This window comes from Euleptes europaea, chromosome 5 (assembly GCF_029931775.1).
Source record: "Euleptes europaea isolate rEulEur1 chromosome 5, rEulEur1.hap1, whole genome shotgun sequence".
Lineage (NCBI taxonomy): Eukaryota > Metazoa > Chordata > Lepidosauria > Squamata > Sphaerodactylidae > Euleptes > Euleptes europaea.
This window is the reverse complement of record NC_079316.1, coordinates 44,593,103-44,619,999: the sequence shown is the minus strand read 5'-3', so window position 1 is coordinate 44,619,999 and position 26,897 is coordinate 44,593,103. Positions and strand designations below refer to the sequence as shown.

At 44.1% G+C, this 26,897-nt stretch overlaps 1 protein-coding gene across 3 annotated transcripts; it reads left to right on the top strand.

Moving 5' to 3' along the window:
- Positions 1-1,840: 1,840 nt before the first annotated feature.
- Positions 1,841-26,897, top strand: THAP4 (THAP domain containing 4). 3 transcript variants are annotated; one of them, XM_056850139.1, is made up of 6 exons: positions 1,841-1,972; positions 7,357-8,510; positions 15,821-15,980; positions 18,841-18,950; positions 19,185-19,288; positions 26,757-26,897. In XM_056850139.1, the coding sequence occupies exons 1-6, from the start codon at positions 1,890-1,892 to the stop codon at positions 26,874-26,876; spliced, it is 1,731 nt and encodes a 576-aa protein (XP_056706117.1). In that variant the 5' UTR covers positions 1,841-1,889; the 3' UTR covers positions 26,877-26,897. The 3 variants fall into 3 exon arrangements, with proteins under 3 accessions (XP_056706117.1, XP_056706118.1, XP_056706119.1); XM_056850140.1 differs by lacking the exon at positions 19,185-19,288; XM_056850141.1 differs by lacking the exons at positions 1,841-1,972; positions 7,357-8,510 and adding an exon at positions 12,616-12,719.

Below are 26,897 nucleotides of genomic sequence, written 5' to 3'. Positions count from 1 at the left end.
GGACCAATAATTAAGGCCTGAAACCAGAGAAAGCTTCTTCTACAAGAAGAATCAGTGTGAATGATCAGACACAATTCAGAACTGCTTGTGAGCATCATGCCGAAGTTAATAATCTACATGAAAACAAAAGGAAAGTTGTGCTGCATCAAGTATTAGTGATCCATTTGGGCCTTGCAATAGCAGCTCAGTCTGTCATAGACTTATTACACTGTAGTACACTCCAAGAGTTATTTATAAGTACATACTTATTTCATAGTTGTCTCTTATATATATATATATATATATATATATATATATATATATATATATATATATATATATATATATATATATATATATGAGCCAACACCTGTTCTAGCAAGTACTATATATACATACGTAAACCTGCCAAGAAAACCAGGGAGTGAACTGGGAATGACAAAGTCATCCCATGCCCTATTGGATTGCTTGTCATTCCTGTGGAGACGTTTCCACACCATCAGCAGCACTCTGACAGGCAAAATATTGATATCACATCATGTTAGCCAACCTCCTCTCTTATATATGCTCCTACACACAATCCACTGAAACTACTTAACACGAATTAACCATATCAGACAAGCATTCGAGTCTCGCTGGAACGTCCCCACATTCTTGCGTTTTTTTTATCAACTTACTGAAATTCGCTAGGGATAAAGTTTTATCAAGACAAGGCCCCAGGTGGTGAGACTTTGGTCTCCAAGCCCGTTGGCTGCTTTGCCACGACGACACGAACACGCTGGCTTGGCCAGCGAGTACAGAATTAAAACCCAAGGCGTTCGTCTGTATTAATAAAAGGAGAGTGAGAGGCCAGATACATTTGCCCGGCTCCCGCCACAGCTTTCACCTTTATAAGGCAGCACGTCTGACCCCCACCCCCACCCCCGGAACTGACCCACGGCAGCCTCGCTCCCCCACACACAGAACGGCCCTCTCCGCCAGCCCCAGAGACTTCTGACGAGCCCTCTCCCAGTTCAAGCGCCTCCAGAAAAACAAACCGGCCCTCCTTCCCTTCGCACACCCATTGCCCTAAGCCCCAAACCACAGAGACAGCCCCCCCTCCTGCCCCCATCCGCCTGCCCCTTCTCGTCCGCCAAGACACCCCCAAGCTCACCCGCGTCCATTCCGCCCCCACTCAGTCTTCGGGAGCAGCCACTACAGTCTCCTCGCAGACCCAGACCACCACAGGGACGCGCCCTAGCCCACTGGCTCCGACAGTTCCGGTCTCGCCCAATCGCAGGGCTTATCGCCGCTCATTCGAGTGGCGATAGGCCACCTCAAAGAGGCCCACAAGCTTTTCTGCACTGCACCGGCTTCCTCTTACGAACAGGGAGAGGCCATTTTGCTGTACGGATAAGATGGCTCTATGAAGCGGTTGATATCCGATTTCGCATGCCTCTGAAGCAGGAAGAACTTTCTGTGTGTCTTGAGTTCATCCTTCCGATCTCTCTGAAAAGAGCAACAGCAGGGTATTGAAACGAGGCAGCATACGGGCGCCGCCATCTTGTTGTACGGAGCGCCGAAGCCAGGCCTCTTGCCGTTAACGTGGCAGTGTCTGTCAGAGCGAGCAACACAGGCCGTGAAGCGAGATTGCCGTCTTTGCCTGTCTTTGGTTTCTCCGATTAATCATTGAGGTACACAGAAGAGAGAAGAGGGGAGGTCAAGGCTCCCAACTGCTGCTGTGACGCGATGACACCCGAAGGGGGCGGGGCTATTGACATGACAGCGTTCTTCCGTACGGAAGTAGCTCGTTACGGCGGTGTGGGAGCAGCTGTAGGAGAGCCTTGCTGGCCCCGCCATCTTGCCGTACGGCTGACGAGGGGGTGGGTAGGAGGGAGGCGGAGGCAGGGCCGCCTGCGCGGCCTCCGGAGATGGTGATCTGCTGCGCGGCGCTGAATTGCTCCAACCGGCAGGGCAAAGCTTCCCGGGGCCGAGCGGCCGTCTCCTTCCACAGGTAACCGGAGGGAGGGGGAAGGACCCATCGCAGCCGGTAGGCCGACGGAGCCCTTCCCATCTCTACCAAGACCGCCTCGGGCGGGCCCTTCCCCCGCCCCCTTGGCCACAACGCCTCACGGCCCTGCCACCCTCGCCTCTGCGGCCCCCTTTGCCCAACTCCTGGCCTCACCCCACCTCCAGCTCCCGGAGCCGGGAAGAATGGAGGAGCACCCCGTCGACCAAAGGGGGCGATCCCCTCCCCTCACACATGCACAGGCTTTCTGCCTGCCTAGCTTGGGTGCAGGGAGAGAGGGATGAGCGAAGTTGGCTGCAACTCCCATCCCCTTGCTTTGGGATTAGTCAGGGGGAAAGGAGGCGAGGCACTCTGCACATGCTTCTCCCGTGATTGCCACCTGTCGGCGGGTGGCTGAGGCCTAGCCTGACAGCAGGCTCCAGAGCTGAGCCTTGGCTCAAACGGGACTGCGCTGTGTTGTGACCTCTCCTCTCTGCCCCCTCCCAGGTGTGTCAGCATGGGGCTGTTTGAAGGTTGTCTGCCTGAAGGTTTGGGAAGAGGGGATCCGCAGCACCTCATGGCAGCAATGCTTGTGCAGGCAACGAGGGTGCAGCAAACCTTTCCCTGCTTGGCTTGATGGAGCAGTGTCTTGCCTAGCTGCAGCTTGATGGGTGTTGTTTTTTTCCGGGAAGGCGCAATAGGAGGGGGTGTAGCAGTTGAACTGAGAGGCGTCGCACCCTTGCCAGTTTTCCTTTAATTTTTTATTGAATTTTATAACAAACAACAAATATATATATATATATATATATATATATATATATATATATATATACATAAAACAAACAAAACAATAAGTAAAATAATACAAAATACAAATATTATTCTAAGCTTAATGTTTAACTAACAGTTATGATTAAAGTTTATTTTCAAATTCTCGGAATTTTTATTTTGAACCTTGGGGTCCCTGCACCGAACAAAAAAGTCCTTGTGGTCCCTGGTCAAAAAAAGGTTGGGAACCACTGCTCTAAAGGCAGGGGGAAGAACTAGCCCTCTCTGTAGGCCACCCTGGAAAAACGACAGGCCCACCTTTATGACAAATTAGAGACTTCCCATGCCTTCTAGACTGTGAAGATTATGAATTAAAAGCGTACTTTTTAAACCTACTTTCTCACATACTTCTCCAGACTGTTATAATGCTACAGTTTCTCTTGAAAACGATTTACGATGAGTAGATCGGTTGAGTTTATCTCACCCATTGTAACAACTGTATCAAAGCTTATTTTTAAACTGAAAAAAGACGCACCTCAGATGATCAAAACCCAATGGGATAACAGTTATTTTAATGTAAAGTTAATATATGTAATCTATGTGTATTTCACATTAAAACTGTTCTCAGAAATTAGACATTATGTTCAGTTTAGACATGCATGTTTTTTACGTTTCTGGTTGGCATGCAAAAGGACTCAAATAAATGTCTTGTGTCTATTTCAAGGTGCAGTTTTGTAATATTTTTGATACTGTTGTTATTTTGGCTAAATATTATGCACCCTTATAGATAGTAGCAGCGTTGTTTCCTGTCTGAAACAAAAAACCCACAAACACACCTCTCCCATTTGAAAGTGAACGCAGCTGAACAGTGAAAGTATGTACAGCCTATGCAGAGTTATCCAGTCTAAGTTTGTTGGTTTCAACTGTCTTAGATTGGAGTAGCTCTGTATAGGATTGTGCTGTAAATATGCTATAAATTTGTGAAACCTTTAAATTAAGAACATAAAAATTGCCTTGCTAGATCTGAGCAGGTTCCTTTAGTCCGGCATTCTGCAAAATTAGATTTGAATATCTTCTGTCAGATAAGAATCACCAAACAAAATGACTGGTTGCCCAGTTCCCTTGAATCATCATATCTAGTAGCCATTGACTATCACTAATTCCACAATTTACAGCGTAGTCCTAAAGAGAGTTATACCTTTCAAAGTTCATTGCAGTCAGTAGGCTTAGAAAAGTGTGATTCTGTTGCACTGTTGATTACTCATTGAATGAAGTACTTCCTTCTGTCTATCCTGAATCTATTGCCCATCAAATTCATTGGGCTCCCCTGAGTTCTAGTACTATGGGGGGAGAAAAAGTCCTCCCTTTACACTTTTCCTGTCCCATGCATAATTTTATAAGCCTCTATTATGTCCCTACTTCGCTTCTAAACTGAAAAGCTGAAGACAGTTTAGCCTTTCCTCATAGGAAAGGACTCCAACGGCTTGATCATCTTGGTTGCCCTCTTCTGCATTCTTCTGTTTCTGCAATATCCTTTTTGAGACAGAGTGACAGAACTGCGCTCAATATTCCAATTGAGGCCACATCATAAATCTATATAAATGCATTACAATACTGGCCATTTTATTTTCTGTCCCTTTCCTACTAATCCCGAGCATGAAGTTTGCCTTTTTCATTGTTACATACCGAGTTGAAATTTTCATTGAGCTGTCCACTATAATCCCAATATCTCTGTTCCTCTGTCACTAAACAGTTCAATATATATGTATCAGTATATATTCTATTCCTGTATGTGTCACCTTGCACTTAACTACACTGAACTTTATTTTCCACATTGTTGCCCAGTCACCCATTTTGGAGAGATCCTCTTGGAGCTTTTTGCAATCCACTTTTGATTTCAACATCCTGAATTGTTTTCATCTGCAAATTTGGCCACTATGCTCCTCAATCTCCATTTCCAGATTCTTTATGAACAAATTAAATAGTACTAGTTCCAATACAGATTCCTGTAGGACCCCACTGCTTGCTTTCCGCCACTGCCAGAACTGTCCCTTAGACTCTGCTTTTTGACATTTAACCAATTTTTAATTCATAAGAGGACCTTTCCTCTTATCCCACAGCTGCTAAGTTTCCGCATGAGTCTTTGGTAAAGGACCTTGTCAGAAGCCTTTTGGAAGTCCAGTTATATAATGTCTACTGCATCACCCTTATCCACATTCTTAACTCTCTAGGAACTCCAGTGGTTGGTGAGGCAGAACTTCCCTTTGCCGAAGTCATGTTGATTTTCCCCTCACTGCATTTTGTTCCTCAGTATGCTTAATAGTCCTTTCTTTAATAATTTTCTACTAATTTACCTGGAATGGACTGTTAGGGAATTACCTAGTTTGCTTTATGAACATTGGGCTAACAGGCCTGTAATTTCCTGGATCCCCTTGGAATTTTTTTTTAAATTAGTGTAACATTTGGTACTTTGCAGTACATTTGCCCATTAGAACATGGGTGCACAACATGTGGCCCCCTCCCTGATGGACCCATGTTATGTACTCCTCCCAATGTCTTGCCATGTTCCTGCTTCGGGATGTAGCAATACATTCCTGCCCTGGGGAATGGGATCAGAACATGTGAGTCTCATTTGAGAGTGAGTTTCCAATCTGTGCACTCCCCACCCAGCCTTGAGCCCAACCAAGTCCAGGGTTAGTACTCTTCTAGTTGTTTCTATGACCAAATGTTCCATTGTTCAGTCACTGGTAGTAAACCATGGTTTTGTTATTTATAACATGACAATAATTGGGCAACCTTAACCATGGTTTGACATGTTATCTCAGTTGAGCCAAAGGAATACATTGTTATAAACTTTACTGAATTTGTATTCAGACTCTTTCTTTACCACTGAATTAACACTGTAGCACTAAATCAAAAATAAATGAAAAGGCATGTCATGGAAGATCAACAGGCTAGTATAGCCACAGTCAAATATTTTGGCTTTCTGCATGCCAGAATCTTGCTGGTCTGCAGTTTGCATTTGGACTATTGGTAATCAGTGCAGGAAACTGGAACAGTTGCTTGTCGGGGTCAGATAACAGCTCACAGAATCAGAGCACCTGACGCCTGATAAGCCTTTATCGGGAAGTCCCTTCCCACCGACAGAGGAATTCAGGATGTTTTATAACATCCTTGTGCTCTCTCTTCACGGTCTGAGAGAATGTGTTTCATAAAACCTGTTAGTAAATTTGATTGTAGTTGATTCTTCAAAACAGTGGAGTCAGAAAAAAGATTTTCCCATTCATACTATTTTCTCTTAAATCTACAGCCATAGTCTACAACTAGTTTTTAACGAGGGGCATATTTTAAAGTGAGGGAAGGCTGAATGGCCAGCACTGTTTTTTCTACCCATAGACTCATAACACCTGAACTAAGGCAACACCTGAACCTCTAGACTCCAGCATGAACAGCATTAGGGTGCTCCCTTATGCATGTCAGCATCTCACATTCATTCAGCTAAATCTGACGTACACCTAGGAGTGAGCTGCAGAGGTGCATAAAGAGAGAACTCTGATGGAGCCTGTGTTTTGCTGTTCATGCCAAAGGTGAAAGGATGAGGATTAAAGAGGACTTCGTCAGCTCAGGAGAAAGCAATCATCTTGTCTAATGGAAGGGGGATTCCTGGGACCAGAGATTCTGCAGGATGTTAAATATGGCCTTCAGTGGCTTATTCTCACCCTACAGAGAACTGCAAGTGTTTCTTAGTTGCACAAATTAGCTGCAGAGTGGCCTGTTGCGGAGCTCTCTTACCTTAAGATCTGCCTTGCTATGGATAAGCTCACAGTCTGAAATACAGCAAGAAATGGCTCAGACTATTGTGGTGGTAATTTCACCATGGATGTCTGCCTGGAGAGGTCAATTTACCATTGTCCTGCAGGCTGACTACACAAAAGTAGACTTATGGAGACCCTTTGAAATCCTCGGATTGGAGGTTTAGAAGGACTTCTGATTTAAACGTGTTAATTGGGTTGTATGTGTTATTTTGCTAGTGACTATCATATTTATTTAAAATGCAGTAATAAGAAAGAAAGCACAATGCTAAAAAAAAATCTACCATCCCTGTGACATTTTTATGACCAAAAATGTAACAAACACTATGTTTCTGTACTCAGGAAAATGGATCCTGCAGATCTATTCTGCTAGCAGTGGTACTTTGCTCTAGTGTGAGGAGCCTTCCCAAGTGCCTTGGCTTCTTACATCAGGAGAAGGCTCCTTGTGCTGGAGGAAAGCACAACCATTAGCTGATCTGTGATATCTGACCTGTCATCTTTTAGAGGCTTTAGATAAGCCTTAATTCCTAAATGTTACATGTTATAGAGCCCTGACCTGGATAGCCCAGGCTAGTTCAATCACATCTCAAAAGCTAAGCACAGTCAGCCCTGGTTAGTATTTGGATAGGAGACCACCAAGGAATACCAAGGCTACTATGTGGAGGCAGGCAATGGCAATCCACCTCTGAACATCTCTTGCCTTGAAAACCCCACTACAGGGTCACCATAAGTCAGCTGCAACTTGATGGCAAAAAAATGTTCTATAAGAAGCATGCATAATACCTCTTTGTTTTGTACACTGTTTTGTAGGTTTCCATTAAAGGACTCGAAGCGACTGATCCAATGGTTAAAAGCAGTTCAGAGGGATAACTGGATTCCCACCAAGTATTCCTTTCTATGCAGTGAGCACTTCACTAAAGACAGCTTTTCAAAACGGCTAGAAGACCAGCACCGGCTGCTCAAACCCACAGCTGTGCCAACCGTTTTCCAGCTTTCAGAGAAAAGGGGGGATGGCAGGGATTATGTCAAGAGGAGGAGGAAAGTAGCAAGCCAGGCTCTATACAGAGATGGCAGTCAACCAAAGGAAGGAAACTGTGAGGTAATGGAGGGGATCTTATCTTCTGACCGAGACTCAATAATGGATGGGACTCAAGAAATGGAGCAAGTGACTCTTCAAGCTGAAATTGGGTCACTGTCTGAGCAGGGAGAGAATTTCCAGGTCCAGCTTGAAGGCTCCCTTAGAAGGATGCTAGCCGATAACCTAGTCACAAAAGTGGCCCAGAATAAGCCAGAGAAGCCTTCTGTAGAGAACTGTTCTGAAATGGTGATCCATCCTGGGAATCTGAAAATAGACCGAAGTGGTGTATCAGAAGACGATTTCACACCTCCTGTGTCTGGGGCTTGCAAATTTATTGGCTCCCTTCACTCTTACAGCTTTTTCTCCAAGCACACGAGAGAGAAGTCGTCTTTCCCAAAGGAGCAACTGGAAAGGAAACGGTTGAGAAGAAATGTTGAACCTAGCTGTAGTAGTAACATGGCGGAGCAGGATGGAAGTTTAATAGAGACCTCGTCTACTTCCTCTCTTACTGTTGTTCCCCAAAAGCCTTCCCAAAGCCTGCCTGCATCTCCTGAAGATCTGACTCCCAAGCCTGCAACAGAAGCGGTCGTCGGTCCGAAGGGAGACACCGATGCCAATCCCATGTCAATCAATGAGGTCATCATGTCTGCTTCAGGAGCCTGCAAGCTCATTGACTCTCTCCACTCTTACTGCTTTTCCTCGAGGCATAGCAAAAGCCAAGTGTGCTGCTTAAGAGAGCAGGTGGAGAAGAAGAACGGGGAGCTGAAACTGTTGAGGCAGAAGATCAGCCGCTCTGACAGCCAAGTTAGAAAGCTGAAGGAAAAGCTAGATGAACTGAAGAGGATCAATTTCCCATTCCTGAATAACCTGCTGTCTCAGGACTGTGGTCAGTATTTTGTGCACAAACCCCCAGCTGGGGGACAATTGCTATCAAAACAAATCCTATCTAGTTAAATATAACATATTTCTCAAAACAGACTTTCAAGGCTGTTTACCTGTTACTTCCCTGTGTGTGAACATTTTATCTGGTGGAGCGTATAGGCCCAATTCATATTGAATGTTATTGGCATTCTCCCCCATATATATGTCACGTGCCAGTGCGCTAACAACAGGGGGAAGGAGAACTGCTGTTCTGGGAATGAACATTTCCAGAGTTATGGATTTTTTCCAGTTGCTTGCTGGCAGTAATAAGCTATAAGTATGTTAGGTTTCATCTTGCCTGGAAGTTGCCTAAAGGTTATGTTTACCCACTATGTATCTCTTATTTATATACTGCAGGGTGATTCTCCATCCGCCTTATGTCTACAGTGTATATACGTTGTTTAGTAATTGTCATGTTTAAATACAGTCACCATTTGATGTACAGGTGAAAAGCTATAAAATCCCAAAATATTATTTACTGTAACGTTTGTCCCTTGGGCCCTAGGCAGATGGCTATTTCTGGGGTAAAGGGAGCAGACCTTGCAGCTATAGTGCAGAGTCAGCAGTGAAAGCATATTCATGCATACAACCACCGGAGCACTTGAAAAGGGTTACAGAACGGGAAACACTTCTACACTTGCAACACAAGTGATCAGAAAGAATAGGAAGAATAGATAGGGAAAATATTGAAATAGATCACAGAATCATAGAGGTGGAAGGGACCACCAGGGTCATCTAGTCCAACCCCCTGCACAATGCAGGAAATTCACAACTACCTCCCGCACACACACACCAGTGACCCCTACTCCATGCCCAGAAGATGGCAAAAAAAACCCTCCATGATAGCCAATCTGGCCTGGAGGAAAATTGTTTTCTGACCCTAAAGTAGCACTACCCTGGGCATGCAAGGAGGGGCCACGAGGCCAAGCACTGATGCAAACCTTCCTGTTCTCCCTAATCTGCCTAAGTTTACAGAATCTGCATTGCTGACAGATGGCCTTCTAGCCTCTACATCAATAAGGAAAAGTCAGGAATGTGTGAGTGAGAAGAAGGAGCAACCCAATCAGTAGCATCTGAAGTATGGTGACCTGTCCCAATGATTGTGAAGAACCCTGGCTGCCTTCCAGAGGTGGGGACAGCTCTTCTGGAGGGGTTCAGAGAAAGATGCTTTCTTAGATTTCTAGGAAGTTGATTGGCACAGTTTGCTAATGTGTTTTGTGGATCTCTGTGGAAACCATTCTCCAGAGCTCTGAGAATGGGCTAGGTAGGTTGTAGGAACTGGAAAAGGTACCATAGCAGCTTGCTGATTGGTAGAAGCTTTAGTCCCCAAATGCTTCAGCCACACACACTTTGTCAACTCTTTGACATTTTTACTTGCCAATGCATAAGTGATAGCACAATACGAAGTACAGTATTTTAGGTAGTATTTATTTACCTGCCAGCCATGTTAAGATTAGTAAATTTCGGTTGATTTTAATAGGACACTTAAAGCACATGCCCCTCTTTCCAGCTAAAGTAAATAATTTTCATTGACTTATGTGAAAAGACTACATTCATTTCTACTATTTAAATGGGAGCAAAACTCGCTCTCCAAATTGGGATCATTGGTGTCTGGAGTGGGGACCGAGTTTTCCTGCTGCTTAGGACAGGCCCTGCTGATTTCTGTGGACAAAAGTAAAGAGCCTGTATGGCGGGACATAGCTGAGGTGGAGGTGAGCTTTCTCTCTCCCCCAGAATCTGATGACCCCCAAATGCAAGGGCTTTGGACAGCCTTTGTCCAACCTCAGTTTGTATTTTTCTTCTTTTCATAGAAGTCAGTGGGAACAATTTATTTTTACTGGGAAAGGGGGGAAAAGACATAGGTTTAACCCAGTAACCTGGCTGCGTCATGCTGAAGATGTTAAAAATTCATATACAAAATTTATTAATCAGCAGGGGTGCTGTAATGATTACCGTATATACCCGTGTATAAGCCGACCCGCGTATAAGCCGAGGTGCCTAATTTCTTTCCAAAAATGGGGAAAAATTAGGCACCTGCGTATAAGGCCAAGGGTCAGCTTATAACCCCTCCCCCCCCCGCAGGCTTACCTTCTGGCTCCTGGCGGCGGGAAGCGGCAGATCTGGCGGGGGCGGCCTTCCTGCAGCTGCAGGAGGCCCCCCCAGGCCGCTCCTGGCGGCGGGAAGTGGTGCGGCCCGGCGGGGGCGGCAGCGCAGCCTCCCTGCGGCTGCAGGGGGCCTCTGGAGGCCGCTCCCGGCCGGGAAAATGTGGCGGCGGTAAGTTCCCCCCTCCCTCCTCCCTCCCGCCTCTACCGTATTGACCCGCATATAAGCCGAGTTCGGCTTTTTGAGCCCTTTTTTTGGGCTGAAAAACGGCTTAATCGCGAGTATATACTGTAGGCCTTTTATCTTTGGATAGAGACTACAATGAGCTATAGCTCTCTCTTTGTTCTGTACAATGGAGTGGAATACATATTTCTGCATGTGCACAGTGGCTTCTTGTGCTGATTAATTTTTTCTCATAAGAATGATAGAAACATAAATGAAACAGTTGTGATTTGGACACTTAACTGTTTTCTGGCAGAGTACCAGCTTTGTTTGTAGGGTAAATTTGACTGACCATAGAAACAGAAGTAACGTGGAGAGTTGTTAGTAATAGGAAGAAAAGCTAGATGTTAATTCTAAACTCTATTAATTTATGTGATTTAAGTAGTAATGTATTCTTCATGGTTTATGGATAGCAGTTTGTCAGTGTAAAATATTATTCCTAGTATACTTATTTATTTGAAAATGTATATACCGTATATACTCGCGTATAAGCCGAGTTTTTCAGCCCAAAAAAAGGGCTGAAAAAGCTGGCCTCAGCTTATACGCGGGTCAATACGGTGGGGGAGGAGGGAGGAGGGAGGGGGCAACTTACCACCGCCGCCATCGCCGCCGCTGCTGGGCCCATGCGGCTTCCCCTGGCCAGGAGGACCCTGTGAGGGCCTCCTGCAGCTGCTCCAAGGTCGCGCGGCCGCCGCCACCGGGCGCACCTGGCTCCCCCCGCCCTGGAAGGGCTGGGGGAAGCCTGCTGCGGCCGCTCTAGGCCGTGCGGCCGCCGCCGCTGGGCGCGCCTGGCTCCCCCCGCCCTGGAAGGGCTGGGGGAAGCCTGCTACGGCTGCTCCAAGGCCGCGCGGCTGCCGCCGCCGAGCGCGCCTAGCTCCCCCCGCGGCCGCTCTAGGCCGCGCGGCCGCCACCACTGGGCGTGCCTGGCTCCTCCCGCCCTGGAAGGGACGGGGGAAGCCTGCTGCGGCCGCCACCGCCGGGCGCGCCTGGCTCCCCCTGCCCTTCCAGGGCGGGGGGAAGCCTGCTGCGGCCGCTCTAGGCCGCGCGGCCGCCACCACCGGGCGCGCCTGGCTCCCCCCGCCCTGGAAGGGCTGGGGGAAGCCTGCTGCGGCCGCTCTAGGCTGCGCGGCCGCCGCCGCCGAGCACGCCTGGCTCCCCCCGCCCTGGAAGGGACGGGGGAAGCCTGCTGCCGGGCGTGCCTGGCTCCCCCCGCCCTGGAAGCCTCCTGCGGGGGGCCCACCGCCGCCACCATCGCCTTCACCGGGAGCCCGTCAGGTAAGCCTGCGGGGGGGGGAGGGGTTATAAGCCGACCCTCGGCTTATACGCGGGTGCCTAATTTTCCCCCATTTTTGGGGAGAAATTAGGCACCTTGGCTTATACGCGGGTCGGCTTATACATGGGTATATACGGTATGCAAATCTCCCTGGAGCCTGCAAAGGTATGAGTTAAGACTTGCCAGATTTCACTGGTGAAGTATACAGAAAAATGAATCTCATACAGGTTTGCTAGTTTGACTTAACTCTCTTGTTCTTTGCCTCTCTCTTGGATTCTGGGTCTTATAATAATGGGATCTAAAGCTGAAAGTTTATCTTTGTTGTAGGCACCAGTAAGAATTACAAATGTAATAACAATATATGACACCACTTTCTCACTGTTCACTATAAATAAACTACAAATCCCAGCATTCAGTAGGGTAACCTTTATACTGAATTGCAAGATTGTTTCCTGTCTTGCCTTTTTGGCAGATGACTGCAGAGCGTTTCCCAGATACTAGGGAAAGATTAGTAACCTAGAGTGAAGAAGCTAAAAACAGTCTTGTGAGATATGGCAAGCAATGAAATAAATACAGGTAAAGTATGAAGCAATTAACATTTTTATCAAAGTACTTTCTGAAAGTGGAGATGTGGACTCCATTTCATTTGTTCTTCTGTGTCTTTTGTATGATTTTGCAGGGTGCTGTTCTCAGTATCAGTCTAGAAAGAGAGATTTGTTTCAGTAGGAGGCACTGTGCATGTGTTCCACAGCTTGTACTGATGTCTGTTTTTGAGGTGTTCACTCATTGAACCCTGGAACTGTGCCTGTAATAAGAAACCTCAGAACTGTGCACTTCCTCCTCTTGGGTAGAAGTTGTCAACCAAAGCAGACTTTTCCATGCTCTTCCTATTCAGTTGTTAACCTCTACTTGTGGTGAGGGGAACGAGGGATCATGACAGGTGAAGAAAGCCTTTGAGCATTTCAAGTTATGCAAGAACTCCCTTTGGGAAATGTGAAGGTGAGGTTCAGGTTTCACATTTGCAGAGTTCTTACTTTGAACCAGATCAGTGTATGTTTACACTTTGGGAGGGGAATCTAAGGACAGCAGTCTAGTTAAGGCGAGAAAAAACTAGTGTTTATAAAAGAAGGGTAGCAATGAAGGATAACAACTGCAGGATAACAACCAGTTAGCCAGGTTGGCCTACTAGAATAAAAAGTGTATGATTAGTAAATTGATATGTTTTATGGGAATCTACAAATGGGCAGTGTGTTAGCAGTATTTGTGATGAAATATGTGAAGTTTTGAGTTGCACAGAATGGATAACAATATGAAAAGGTGAGCAAGGAGATGAGGCTGAAATGCCCTGGGATTTTCAGCCTGCACAGACAAGGTGTTTGATTGCTGACTAGGTATTCATACCTTGCATTCTTGTTCCGTTGGGCACAGAAGCGCTGGATAAAAGTTACAATATCATTCATCTTTACATGGTCAGACTAACGATTGAGTCATGATTTTAACTTTGAATCAACAGGTTCAGGACTAGTTAACTCTTAATACAGATCCAGCAGAAAGAATACCAATTTCTTTTGCAGTCCAGTGTCACCTTTCAAATTGCGCCTATGGTTGTGATTGGCATGATGATACATTCACAAAAAATTAAGAGACCATGGAATTAGCTTGTCATTGGGCTCAGCTGAAAAGGCATCTTTCTTTTTTTTTAATTGTTGGTGTAATACAGATTAGGCCCTGACCTGGATAGCCCAGGCTAGCTTGATGTCATCAGATTTTGCAAGCTAAGTAGGGTCAGCCCTGTACTTGGATGAGAGACCACCAAGGAAGTCCAGGGTTGCTACTCAGAGGCAGGGGATGGCAAACAACCCTTGTTGGTTTCTTGCATTGAAAACCCTATGGGGTCACCATAAGTCGGCTGAGACTTGACGGCAAACATAATATTAACGCAGATTGGAAGGCTTGTAGGAGTGGGTTTTTGTGTAAGGGGAATAAAATCAATGTTTAATTTCATGATAACATTCTAGAGAACACTGGCACTAAAAGAGGGCATGGGAGGGGCCGTTGCTCAGTGGTAGAGCATCTGTTTGGCATGTAGAAAGTCCCAGGTGCTATACCCTTCCTCTCCAGTTAAGGATCAGGTAGTAGGCGATGGGAAAGACCTTTGCCTGAGGCCTTGGAGAGCTGCTGCCATCTTGAGTAGACAATATTGACCTTGATGGACCAATGGTCTGATTCAGTATAAGGCAGCTTCATGTGTGTATCCAATGTGGACCTGTACTGCATCCTCACAAGGAAGTTTATTTTGAATTGTAATGTTAATTTTAATCCACTAGATGGTAGCAATAAATAGATTTTTCTTCCTCTTATAAACTGGGTGACGTGTATGTGTTCTCCAAGGAAAGATATAAGACTTCATTGTGTGTGTTTTACTAGCCTCACAGAAATAGTAATTTGTGATTAAATAATAGCACTGTTTGTACACTTGAGATATTTGTACACTTGAGTGGTATTTACCCTCCTATTACAAATGGTTGCGGTAGTAGTAGGAGTGAGTTCAAGAGTGGGTTGCCTAAAGCCAGTTAGCAAGCCATGTGAGTTAACAAGCTCATGTGAGAGGTATACTGGTTAACAAGCTCATGTGAGATGTATACTGGTTAACAAGCTCATGTGAGATGTATACTGGGGACTGTACCAACTCTCTTAATAGCTGTGACTATCCTGGAATTATACTTCAAACAGCAAACAGGAGGTTTTTAAAGAAGCTGAGTCTTCTTTTTGACCCCTCAGTAGGGAATCATAATGTTGTAGAAGACTTCAGCATTATGGATCAGTCCCTTGAGTGGAGACAGGGTTTAGCATGCTTTATCAGGTCTTCCAAGTGTGACTGTAGTTCCCTTTGGTTCTACTGGACAACTTATTTCAAGATTAAAAAAAACTTTATTTAAATTTGTCTGCTTGTAATTCAAGCACGTTATCTCCTGTCTGTAGCAATAGAGAACAATAAGGGGGGGGGGTTGTCTAACATTTTTCATATTTGAAAATTATCATCAAGCCCAGCCTTAATCTCTCTTGGCTAAACACAAAGTGCTAAAGGAACTTTGCGATATATTTTTTGTGTGCCCTTTATTGACTTCATTGGTTTTCTTTAAATGGGGTCAGATCTTTTATGGCTCAGACACCTAAGAATGAAGTTCATAAGAATAAAGGCCAGTGCCTGGTCAGTTCATTCCTAGTCATTTTCTGATTTTGATGCCCTACATGTGGTGCTTATTTATTTCAATACTACTAGAAATTGAGCTCTGGTACTTACCAGCTGCATCAGTCAAATTCATCGTTGCTCGGGGCATAATGAAATAGCCAACACATAGCTGTCTGGTAAAATTGTTCTCTTGTGTTCCTTCTATTTGTGATCTTGGAATTTCAATTAGCTTAAATTTTTAACCTACCTTACGCTAAGGGTTTAAGGGGGTTACAGTACATTAAAAGCCTATGTACAAGAGAGCTAATTACGTAATATCCAGTTAAAATGCAAGGTGTTGGAGCAGCCACAGTTAGCTCCAGCCCAGAAAAGCCAACACAAATAAATTGCTTGGCCCTAATGGCTGACTATGATGTGGTAAATCTAGTTACTTTTGCTCTCAAAGATTTGTCAGTTTTTCAATCCTATTATTTTTCCCCCACAGAAACCCCACAGTTGAACCCTGTGATTGAGCCTCTGTCCTGGATGCTGGGTACCTGGCTGTCAGACCCGCCTGGAGATGGGACCTTCCCTACAATGAAGCCTTTTCAATACCTCGAAGAAGTTCAGATCTCTCATGTGGGGCAGCCTGTGCTGAATTTCTCGTGAGTTTATTTCCTTACTTATTTTGGAGCTCACTTGGAAGTGTATGCCTTAAAAATATTTTAATTACACTTTTGTAGTGTGTACCTGTTAAGATCAGATTGTTTGAGGAATCTGTTTTATTCAATGTATTAATTTTTTTTTCATATGTAGTATGTCTTCCTCATTGAAACTCTAGGCAGATTTTAGATTTCTTAACCGTCTTTTCTACCTGGGTGTCAAAGATTATGCAAAAAAGGGAAAAAATGAATAAAAATACAATAATCTTTACAATAAATATGAAATTTCAGGAAAAAAACCCCCTCCTTAACTAGGTGACTTCTTTTTCAAAAATGGCTAAGCATCCACAGAACAACTGTGGCTTTGATTGATGTAGTTGTTTTCATTAGCAATGTAGGTAGATCCCTAAGCATTTGAAGATCTATAAAAATATAAATGTGCAAGCATGATACAGTCCCTAATTCTTGTGCAGGACAATCAGATGCTCCCAAGCAGTTGAAGTAAGTGAATAGTAATAGAAGTTGCTGCTTTGGTCCCTAGTGTGGAGAAACACTGTAGCTTTCCAAGGTAGAGGCTGCGGGGGGGCGGGGGATGGAAACGGAAGACTGGAGACATTGGGCATATAAAGGTAGGTTGCCTGTTGGGTGGGAAGAAGGTAGGGTTGCCAACTGCAGGTTGGGAAATTCCTGGAGATTTGAGGGGTGGAGCCTGGGGAGGGTTGGATTTGAGGAGGGGAAGGATCTCAGAAGAGTACAATGCCATAGATTTCATCCTCCAAAGTAGCCATTTCCTCCAAGGGAACTAGGGTGCCAGCCTCCAGGTGAGGGCTAGAGATCAGCCAGAATTACAACTGATCTCCAGATGACAGAAATCAGTTCTCCTGGAGAAAATGGTTGCTTTGGAGGGTGGAGTCAATGGCATTATACCCTACTGAGGTTGCTTCCCTCCCCAAACTTCACTCTCCCAAAGTTCTACCCCCAAATCTCCAGGAATTTCCCAACCTGCAGCTGTTCACCTAAGGGTGAACAGATCTCTGTAGTGATTTCAGGGGAGCTACTGCTGCTGTGGCCGGGGGTGGGGGGGAAGCAGATGGGTGGGTGGGAGGGTGATTGGGGGGCAGAAAGAGAGAGTGATGGGTAGAAAGAGAGAGAAAGTGATAGGCATGGAGTAAAGAGTCAGAAAAGGTGGCAAGAGGGAGAAAGTGAGAGACTGCAAAGTAGGGGGAGAGGGAAGGAAGCAAAGGTGGACGGAATGGGATAGCCACTCCCACAAATTTCTTGCGGGTCCCCACTTGTGAAACTATATTTTTAATTTGTCGGAGATCTGTTATTAGTGGTGTTTTTATTCATAATTATGTGCCAGATTTGCACCATGCTAAAACTAATCTGTAGCCTATTAAAATGTTCACTCCTGTGTGAAACTCAATGGCATTTTACCACATGGCTGTCCTAGCTGCATAACATTTTGCTGAGCTGCCTGGCTAAAAGACAAACTTTTGTACTAATAAGAAAAACGTTGTACTCGTATAAGCTAGCTTTGAGAAGGGAGTCAGCTTTTAAGGTATTATCTGATCAGCGAATTGTGTAAATGGAAGACTCATCAAACTACTTAGGCCACAAATTGGCAACAACCCTGCCTCTGCATAACTTTTAAGAGATGCCTTGTTGGAAAAGCTATCCGATAACATGATAAATGGGCTGAGAGGGTCAGAGGCTTAGGGAAGGAGACATGGTTTTCTGCCCAGAAGACATTTGGATCAACTGCGTAGAGCCAGCTCAACATACAAAGTCAAGAATCTGAACAGTAAAGAAAACTTATGAAGGCAGGGCATTTGTGTCAGAGAAGAAAAGCATGGCCATGCATCTCCTGTAGGTTCTGCTACTACTTGGGGTTCCTGATGGGAGAAACACAATTTGCCAAATGGTAAGAAAAATATACCCACGGCAAGAATGACAAATAGGATAGGTAAAAATATGATGTGGGGTCCAAATATCCAGAAATAGAGCAGTCTTTCCAAGGACCTATCTGTTTCCAGACAACTTGAGCCAGTAATATATGGCAATAATATTCCTGTAAATGTCTGTGCTTAAAAGGGCTTGGGATACCTGAGATTTATTTATTATTTACTTTTAACCCCACCTTTCTGATCAATGGGAACCCAAAGTGGCTTACATCATTATCACTTCTATTTTATCCTCACAACAACCTTGTGAGGTAGGTAAGGCTTGTCAGAGATGCAAAGCTGTCAGATTAGTTTGACAGGTTGCACTGAGATCAAGTAGATCTGTAATGATGTCATAAGTCTGGAAAGTCCCTGGATAGCCTGAGGGATCTGGCCATAACCGGTTTGGGCCAGATGGCTGATGCAATGTACTAGCAACAGGTGAACGACTTAGCATCTACTGTGATTGATTGCCTGAGATGGCATATTGTATAAAGCTGTATAGAATGGAAGCTTATGTGTCGGGATGCTATGAGTGGAAGAGTGTAAGAGGCGTTTGTATTATACCTGTGCACTGTAAAATAAACAACCACTGCTTTTCTAGTAGCAAGGAGTTCTGGTGGTGTTTTCCAGGACAACCTGGTTAATCCGCTGGTTCCCGCGTCAAGGCTACGGGTGGGTGACTGATCCAAGGTTGCCCAGCAAGTTTTCATGGCGGAGTGGGGATTTGAACCAGGGTCTCCCAGATCCTAGTCTGCGACTCTAACCAATGTACCACACTGGAAAACTGATTTTTATTCCTTTTCTATCAGTGTTGCTGAAAGGACTCATTCTACTCCTATGGAGTACTTGTTATAGAGGCATGCTAATCTTCAGGGGGGTTGTGGCACCTTGTACCCTAATATTTTGTATCTTAATAGATTCAACAGCTTCCATCCAGACACCAGGAAGCCAATGCATCGAGAATGTGGATTCATCCGCATCAAACCAGACACTAACAAGGTGGCCTTTGTCAGTGCTCAGAACACAGGTACTAACCTGCTCACGTTAGCAGTTATTACTTCAGTTGTAAATCTGGTTTGTAGGAAAGTACTTTACTGCTGTACCTCAGACCACACAGCCTTGGCTCTTATAGACCAACAGCATGTGCATAAGTGTATATATAGCATTCCAGTTTATGTATTTATTTCTAAGATTTACACCCAACCATGGTGTTCATTTTTATGAGCTATGTTAGTATTAACAACTTCTCTTCTTGATGCAGGTTTGGTAGAGGTGGAGGAAGGAGAGGTGAATGGGCAGGAGCTTTCTATAGCTTCGCATTCTATAGCAAGGATCTCGTTTGCCAAGAAGCCCTATGTAGAGCAAGTGAGTATACCAGTGGTATAACTGGTTGGAAACTATACCGAATGCTTATTTAGCATCCCATAACCTACATGAAGATTTGCCTCGTTTATTTAACAAATAACTGTGGAATTTCCTGAAATATTATAGTGCAACTTACAGGCATGATCTCAACTGTCTAAGCCCCTGTGTGATTATTCCTGACGAGGGCCTAAGGTTCTGGAAAATCCACTGGTTCTTACATTTGATTGTGTACTGGAACTATCTACCAGGTATAATAATAAAACACACTATGTTTGGTCTGAAAATCTGAAATGGTGCCCCAAGCTTGTAATATTCTAGAAGATGGTTGTTTTGTTTTTTGAGTGGTCTCATAAAAGTGCCCTGGAAATGCTCATTAATCCAATTCCTTTTAGAGTTCTTCATGGTGCATTGTGGTGATGACAGCAGAACGTGGTATAAACTAGGACATTTTTGTATTTAGATTCGAGTCAGTAGCACTTTAGAGACCAACAAGAGTTTCAGGGTATAAGCTTTCAAGAGTCAAAGCTCCCTTAGTCAGACATGAGTAGGAATGGAGATCTCTGAGCCTTTTTAGCACAGTCAGAAGGTGAGATAAGAATCCTGTGTCCCTATTCAGCCCTGGGGGGTCCATTGTTCTGAACTTGTGGATTTTTATATGTTTATGTAATGCTAATTAATTTTATTTTGATGTTTTCAAAGCATCAAATGCTTCGTAAAATTATTTTGTGTCCTGTTAATTCTCCTGAAATTTGGTATTTAGAAGAAAGACATCAAAGAGAAGTTTAAGTCCTTTACTGCCAATAACAAAACAGAAATGAAGGTTGACATGTAAGCTGTACCTGTAGTAAGAAATTGTTATTTTGTAGTAAAAAAAAAAAAAAAGGTAAAGGTCCCCTGTGCAAGCACCGGGTCATTCCTCACCCATGGGGTGACGTCACATCTTGACGTTTCCTAGGCAGACTTTGTTTACGGGGTGGTTTGCCAGTTCCTTCCCCAGTCATCTTCCCTTTTTGTAGTACAAAATCATTATTTTACGATGATGTGGGGTCTTCACTCCTTTACTCTTTTGGAAATCCTTTGGAATTTCTGACATCACCAGAGAGGAGGCATCTTTGTGAAGGGGCTCTAACTTAGTGACAGAGCACATGCTTTGAGTGCAGAAAGTTCCATGTTAATTCCCTGGCTTCCCCAATTTCAGGGTTTCGGGTTGAGAATGGTCTTTCTCAACAGTGGCTAAGACCCCGGAGAGCTGCTGCCAGTCAAAGTATACAGAACAGAGCCAGTGGACCTTGGACCAGTCAGTCTCTCTCTCGACCTAGCTGGGGAGATAAAATGTAGGGGAGGCCCTTGTGTTCTTTGAAGAAAGGGCAGGATAAAACCATGTAGTAAATGTAATGTTTAGCTAAGAAAATTACATTTTTCCCTGGGTCAGTGCGATCAAACATGTTTTTCAAGTTCTGTGCTGGGAACTTGATTTTAGCTGCAGTGCCCACCTGCCTATCCACCCCTGCTGTTTTCTTAACTGGAAATGTCCAGAGCAGAAAAGGTCAGTATTTTCCCCTTGGGGCTCCAAATGTGCTGATGAGGTACACATAAGTTTCCCCTGAGGCTATTTCAAGTCAGGAAAAAACAGCATGATGGGAAGTCTTAAACCCACTCTCTTTGGACCGCACATGACTGGGGTTACATTTCCAGGACAGTATTTGCAATACATATTTGATTGCACAGACTCAGGAAGGACTTGGGGGGAGATGGAACATGTAGACCTTAAGGCCATGCTTCCTTGGGATTTTAAAGTCTGTGGCCACCTTCTAAACTTGCCTTTAACAAGGAGTGACTGGCCATTATGGTCACCAGGGCTTTCCCTGGTGGACTGATTTCCCCCCCCCCCCACACACACACACACAAACCTGGGGCTGGGCCACCCCATGGAGAGGGAGAGGTGGTGTTCATCCTGCTGAACAAGCAGGCGGCCCATTTCTCCCTCCCTCCTGTATGGGGGTGGAGCCTTTTTCCAGATCTGTTTTTCCTTCCCGTCCTCCCTTGGACCTGAGGCTCCCAACCCAGCAATCTGTTCCACAACAGAGTGTGCAGACATCCTTACAGCCTGCTGTGGGATTGGGACCCTATGTCATTAGCAGAAAATATCAGAACATCTTCAACTTTCCCTGAAACAATACACTCATCAAAAGAAAGCAAAATCACATAAGGATGATGGAATGGGTAGGAGAGCCATCACTCCCACAAAGCACATATGAGTAACTCTTCTTCTAGGGGACATTTATCCCATAAATGTTCTGACTTGTGAGAAGAAGACTTCATCTGCCTCAGGGTACTCTCCTTCTTTGAAACTTTATGGATCCCTCCTTCTGGGTGTTCCATGCCCATCAATGGGGCCTTTCCACACAGTCTGAGAACTACTGAGCTGAGGAATAGCTGATCAGTTGTCAGTGTTAGGATATGAGATTGCTCCATTATGGCATGTGCTGTTGAAATTGAGACGGTTGCAATGCAGCCTTTTTTGCTGAGGAAAGTTGAAGAATCACCATTCCCTCTATGATAGTGGTACTCAGACACATCAGCAATTACTACCAACCAGAAGACCCACATGACTACTGTGTGCCCCATGTGCTATCCCACCAAACACATACATTTAATATTAATAGTGATGGCTTATATTATTTTATAACGATAATCATATTAACTACTCGACTACTTCTGAGCATGTACAGTGGTCCCTCCCCACCACTGCTGAACTTTAGGCAACTCCTGTGTATCTGGAGTGAGGTGAAGGGTTTCCCTCTCTGCCTTCTCACTCCTCATCTTGAGGACCAGCAGGTTGGCTGAGAGAGTGAGATTGCTGAGGCTCCTGGAGGAGAGCAAGGTGGGTGTGTCAACAGGGGAATAAACCCATTACCATAGCACTGGCCAGCTTGCTCTTTTTTTGGATGGCCGCAGTGGTGGTTGTATTCGCTCTTCTCTGTGGCCAGCTTGCTGCCTTCCTGGCAGGTGCCCAAGTGCTGGGATGAGAGCACAGAAGCTGCAGAGAAGAGTGGGGGTCGTTAGAGAGGGCGGGCCCTTCGATTCATGCACGAGGCCTGCAGCTCAGGGAGGGTTACAGTTGTTTCAAGGTGGGGACCACCTGCCAACCACAGGTCCCAACAAGCAAGGGTCTTTGCCCTCTTTCCTGGCGGGGGCCACATTGGGGAACATGGCTCAGAAGAGCCACTGGTGGTGAACCAGAGAGACACAAGGGGCTTTTGAGCCACTGAGTATCACTGATCTATGGGGTCAGAAATGAAAGTGGGACACTTGGATGTGTCTCTTTTCTTCCTAGAAGGAACAACAAGTCTTGCTGATTGAATTGGGCGTAAATAGAATGGCTATACGTGTTTTTGAAAGATGCTTAATTCCTGATGGCTTCCAGAAATGCTGTTTCACTTGCTGGTTCAGCTCCATCATTAAATGACTGCTTATGGAAGCATTGATCATATCCATTGAGAGCCTTTTTGTTCTTTCATCCCTGTGCCTATTCATTACTTTTGTGAAGTTTATTTTGGCTTTTACTTATCTGGAGGTGTGTTCTCTTATACTTGTAGAGCTTATCCAGCCAATAAAGTAACTAAGGATTATCTACCTTACAAAGCTGTCATAAGGATTACTAAAATAATGTATGTGCTTTGAGCACTTGAAAACTATTTCAATGTTAAGTGTTGTTAGCATTAGTCATCACAAGCCCTGTAATTGCCCCCTTTAATTCTAAGCTGGAAGAAGACGGCATTGTTTCACCTGGTATGATCCTATTGAATTTGTATCCTTAAAATTCACCGGTTCATTTGACTTAATTCCCTTGAGAGGTATGAACCCAGACATGTTACCAATTGTGTTGTAATTGCATATAATTCTACTTGTGTAAGGAAAACATTCTCTCATATTTATCAAGTATTCATCTCTCCCCAAGACTGTTCCTTTCCTTTTCGGTTTATCCACAGTTTGCCAATTGATAGCTCATATTCTAAAGCTTTGTTCTTCATCACCAGGCAGCCTTTGTTCTCTTTGTAGTTGGTGAGTTTAGCACAGCAAATACATTCCATTGATAAGAAGGAAGACAAAAAATTTCCTCATTCGTCAGCATGAACACAGAAAGGCAATTTCTGCAGACTTCGAAGAGGAGCTCTGTTCTTCTGCATTTTTGTGCTGCTGTAGTTTTGCTCATCAGTCACTTGGTGGGAAAAAACCCACAAACAATACCAACGGTGGTGGACAATGGTTTTAACATGTGTGGACATACAGCAGAGACTTGTAAGGCTGTGTAGATTGTGAGGAGAGAAAAGACATTGAGGTTTCCTTACTACTGTTATTTCTGAAGTATGCTAAACACTACACAGAAGCTGAGATGGCTTATAACCCAAAGAAGAGAGAGGCAAAGGAGAAAGGATAGTCACATAGCTGTATAACTAGTGGTGGACCATGCAGAAAGAATAAGGGTCAGGGTGGTCTCTCACACACAGCTGATACCTATGTGCACAGCAACTATTAGAATTTTGAAGGCCAGAACCAACAGTTTGGGTTTCCCAAGCATCAGCATCATCTGCAAAGATGCTGAAAGATGCTGCAGCGTTATGAGGCCTCCAAATGTAGAAAACGAGATAATAACTGCTTTTGGAGCAAGTGTACAACTACCAGTAACTAATTTAAACTTCATAAGCAAGTTTGAGTAGTTAATTCAACAGTAACAGCCTTTGGAGGACAAATCTGCTGAAGGAGGCTGCTGGTTTGGCCCTGTAACTTCTCCTTCCTTAAAGAAAAAGAGCCACCTCCTGTTCGGAAACATGTAGCATGCAGTACTGGACTCTTCTTCCCTAACTACAAATTCATTACTCTTCCTACACACTTGACACTGAGAGACACTGTCCTTCAGTGTTACTCCTCTGAAGATGCCTGCCACAGCTGCTGGCGAAACGTCAGGAAAGAAAATACCAAGACCACGGTCACACAGCCCGGATTACCTACAAGAACAAAATTTCTTTAATGTTGCTTCGCCAGAATGTCGATCCTAGTAATTTAGCAGCTGGCAGAACTGGACTTGAATAGAAAAACTAAGTAGAGGTAGAGGGGTTAAACATCTCCTACCTTCTTGTATAGCCCTGAAGTAAATAGACACTGCATGAGCCTGAAATTTGCATTTCATGGAGGGACTTTGCCTCCCCTTGTTCCAGCCCCTTATGTTGAGAAAAACTTGTGGGTTTATGCATCTTTAAGGAATAATCTGAATATAGATGCTTGGTTGATAGATTCATAGATGACAAGAAATATGTGCTCCTGTAGTTTAAAAAAATAGCTTTTAATTCTTCTTGAAGTAACAGTTCTCCCGTTTATCCAAAGTCCTGTTCTGTTTGCTGGGTGACTTTGGGTCAACCATATCGTCTCACCTCAACCTACCTCACAGGGTTGTTGTGAGGATAAAATAGAGGAGTGGAGACCAGTGTACACTGCCCTGAGCTCCTTGGAGCAAGGGCAAGATAAAAATGTAGTAAGTAAATAAAGTTTAGGGCACAGAGAGACTCTCACAGTCTAGATATTAGACTATGCAGATATAGTCTTACAAAATTCTTCCTGTTCTATAAAAGCTTTTGCAATATAAATTCAAATTAGGAAGTGATTAACTGCTAGTAACTCAGTCCCCACCCCCACAGACAACCCCACAATAATAGCACAGTCAGACTTTTTTAGCTGATCGTGAAAATGTGTTTCCGGAAAAATCTGAAATCCATAATGAATATCATTATATTAAAGGTTTGTTATACTAAGATCCTGCTGAATCATTAATAAAAGCAAGATTTATGCTTTTCTAATCTTAACTCAGTATTAACATTAGAACTACTGTAGTTAACTGGTCCCCCTGGCCCTGGCTAGTATTTGGATGGGAGACCTCCAAGGAACACCAAGATCCTGACACGGAGGCAGGCAATGGCAAACCACCTCTGAACATCCCTTGCCTTGAAAACCTCACCAGGGGTCACCATAAGTCAGAAGTGACTTGACGGCAATAAAAGAAAAGGGGGAAAAATAACTGGTCCAAGGGCTCAGAGCAGCTTACACAATTACTTAAAATATGTACATTAAAAAAGAAAACAAAAAAGGAAATATCTTCCCCTTGCTGATGTTTTGCTGGGTGGTGGGATTCCCAACAGATCCTTCTAATTCTGGCTGGTGACTTGGCTGTGCAGCCACAAAACAGTTGAACATTTACTATCTGCCTTACACCTACTTTTTCTGGGTTGTAATGTAATCAGTGGGCTTAGGCTGCAGTAACTCAGCATAGGAATTGCAAAGTAAATAGCTTTTAAAATGGCGTTTTTCAGCCATTTGTTTTAAAAGGGTGAAATGTTTAATTCCATGGATCCCTTCCTCTGTATGTAAGTGGAATTTACATTCACGTGTTTATTGCCTCGCTGTATGTTCAGAATAACTAGTTCATTAGAAAGCTTTAGAGTTACAAAACTTTTCTGTTTGAATGTTAGCATATCAAGTGCTTCTCTGCCGTTCTTTTGAACAGTCGCACTCAGTGAAATAACCTTTGGCTGTGTTTCTTGGGCTGGGTGCCTCACTCCCGGATATTTCATTTCCACTCTTCTTTAAAAACGATGGTAACTATGGCAAAGGGGGCAAAGGGCACCGACTAACATACACAAAATCTTGGATAATGTGCAAAAATCATTTACTGAAATAAGTGGAAGGGCCTTACAGAGCAGCTCATGGGCTCTGTGCCGAGAAAAGCAGACGAAACTGGCTTGCAGTGTGATCACAAGCCCTCCCTTGTAAGACCCTGTGCATTTCAGATGCTAACACTGCTATTTGGACCCTATTCTTCAGTTAAAGAGAACTTGGATCTAATGCTGTGTCCCATTTTTCTCCTATTGTAACTCCCTGACTTCAGAGTCTGTTGCTTAGAGTAAATCTGGCTTGACAAATTAGAAGCAGGAGTGGCTTTCAAATGAGGCACAATGCTGAGTAGAGATGTCCCAAATATTTGTCTGTGTGTGTTTGCATTTTCATTTATTGTTTGGAACCCAGTCTTCCCATTTCCAATTCTGTTCTTAGGTCAGCTCTGTTTTTCAAGTTGCATACTTGAGTTGGCCGACTCTTCAAAGCAGGATCCATGGATGCACCGAGAGCTAAAGTAGTTTGAAAGAGCTTGTGTTAGTTTTTGAGTCAATTATTGCTTACTTATTTATGGGGTGAGTTCGTCTTCAGATTCCCTCATAACAAAATTCTGTATTATTGAGAGGAAGGAAGATTACAACTGGTAATAATATAGTTTCTAGGGAATTTTGTAAGGGTGGACAATGAGCTATAAAGTTTATTCATTCCATGCACTTTGGTCTGGTTTGCTATTGTTTCTTCTTGAATTATGAACAGAATCAAATAAATCAAATAAAAAAAACATTTTGTATTTTTTCCTTAGATTACTAGAAAATTCAGGCTCAATTCCGATGGGAAACTAGAACAGACTGTCTCCATGGCAACCACTACACAGCCAATGACTCAGCACCTCCATGTTACCTATAAGAAAGTGACACCTTAAAACAAAGGAGAGTTGTTTTGC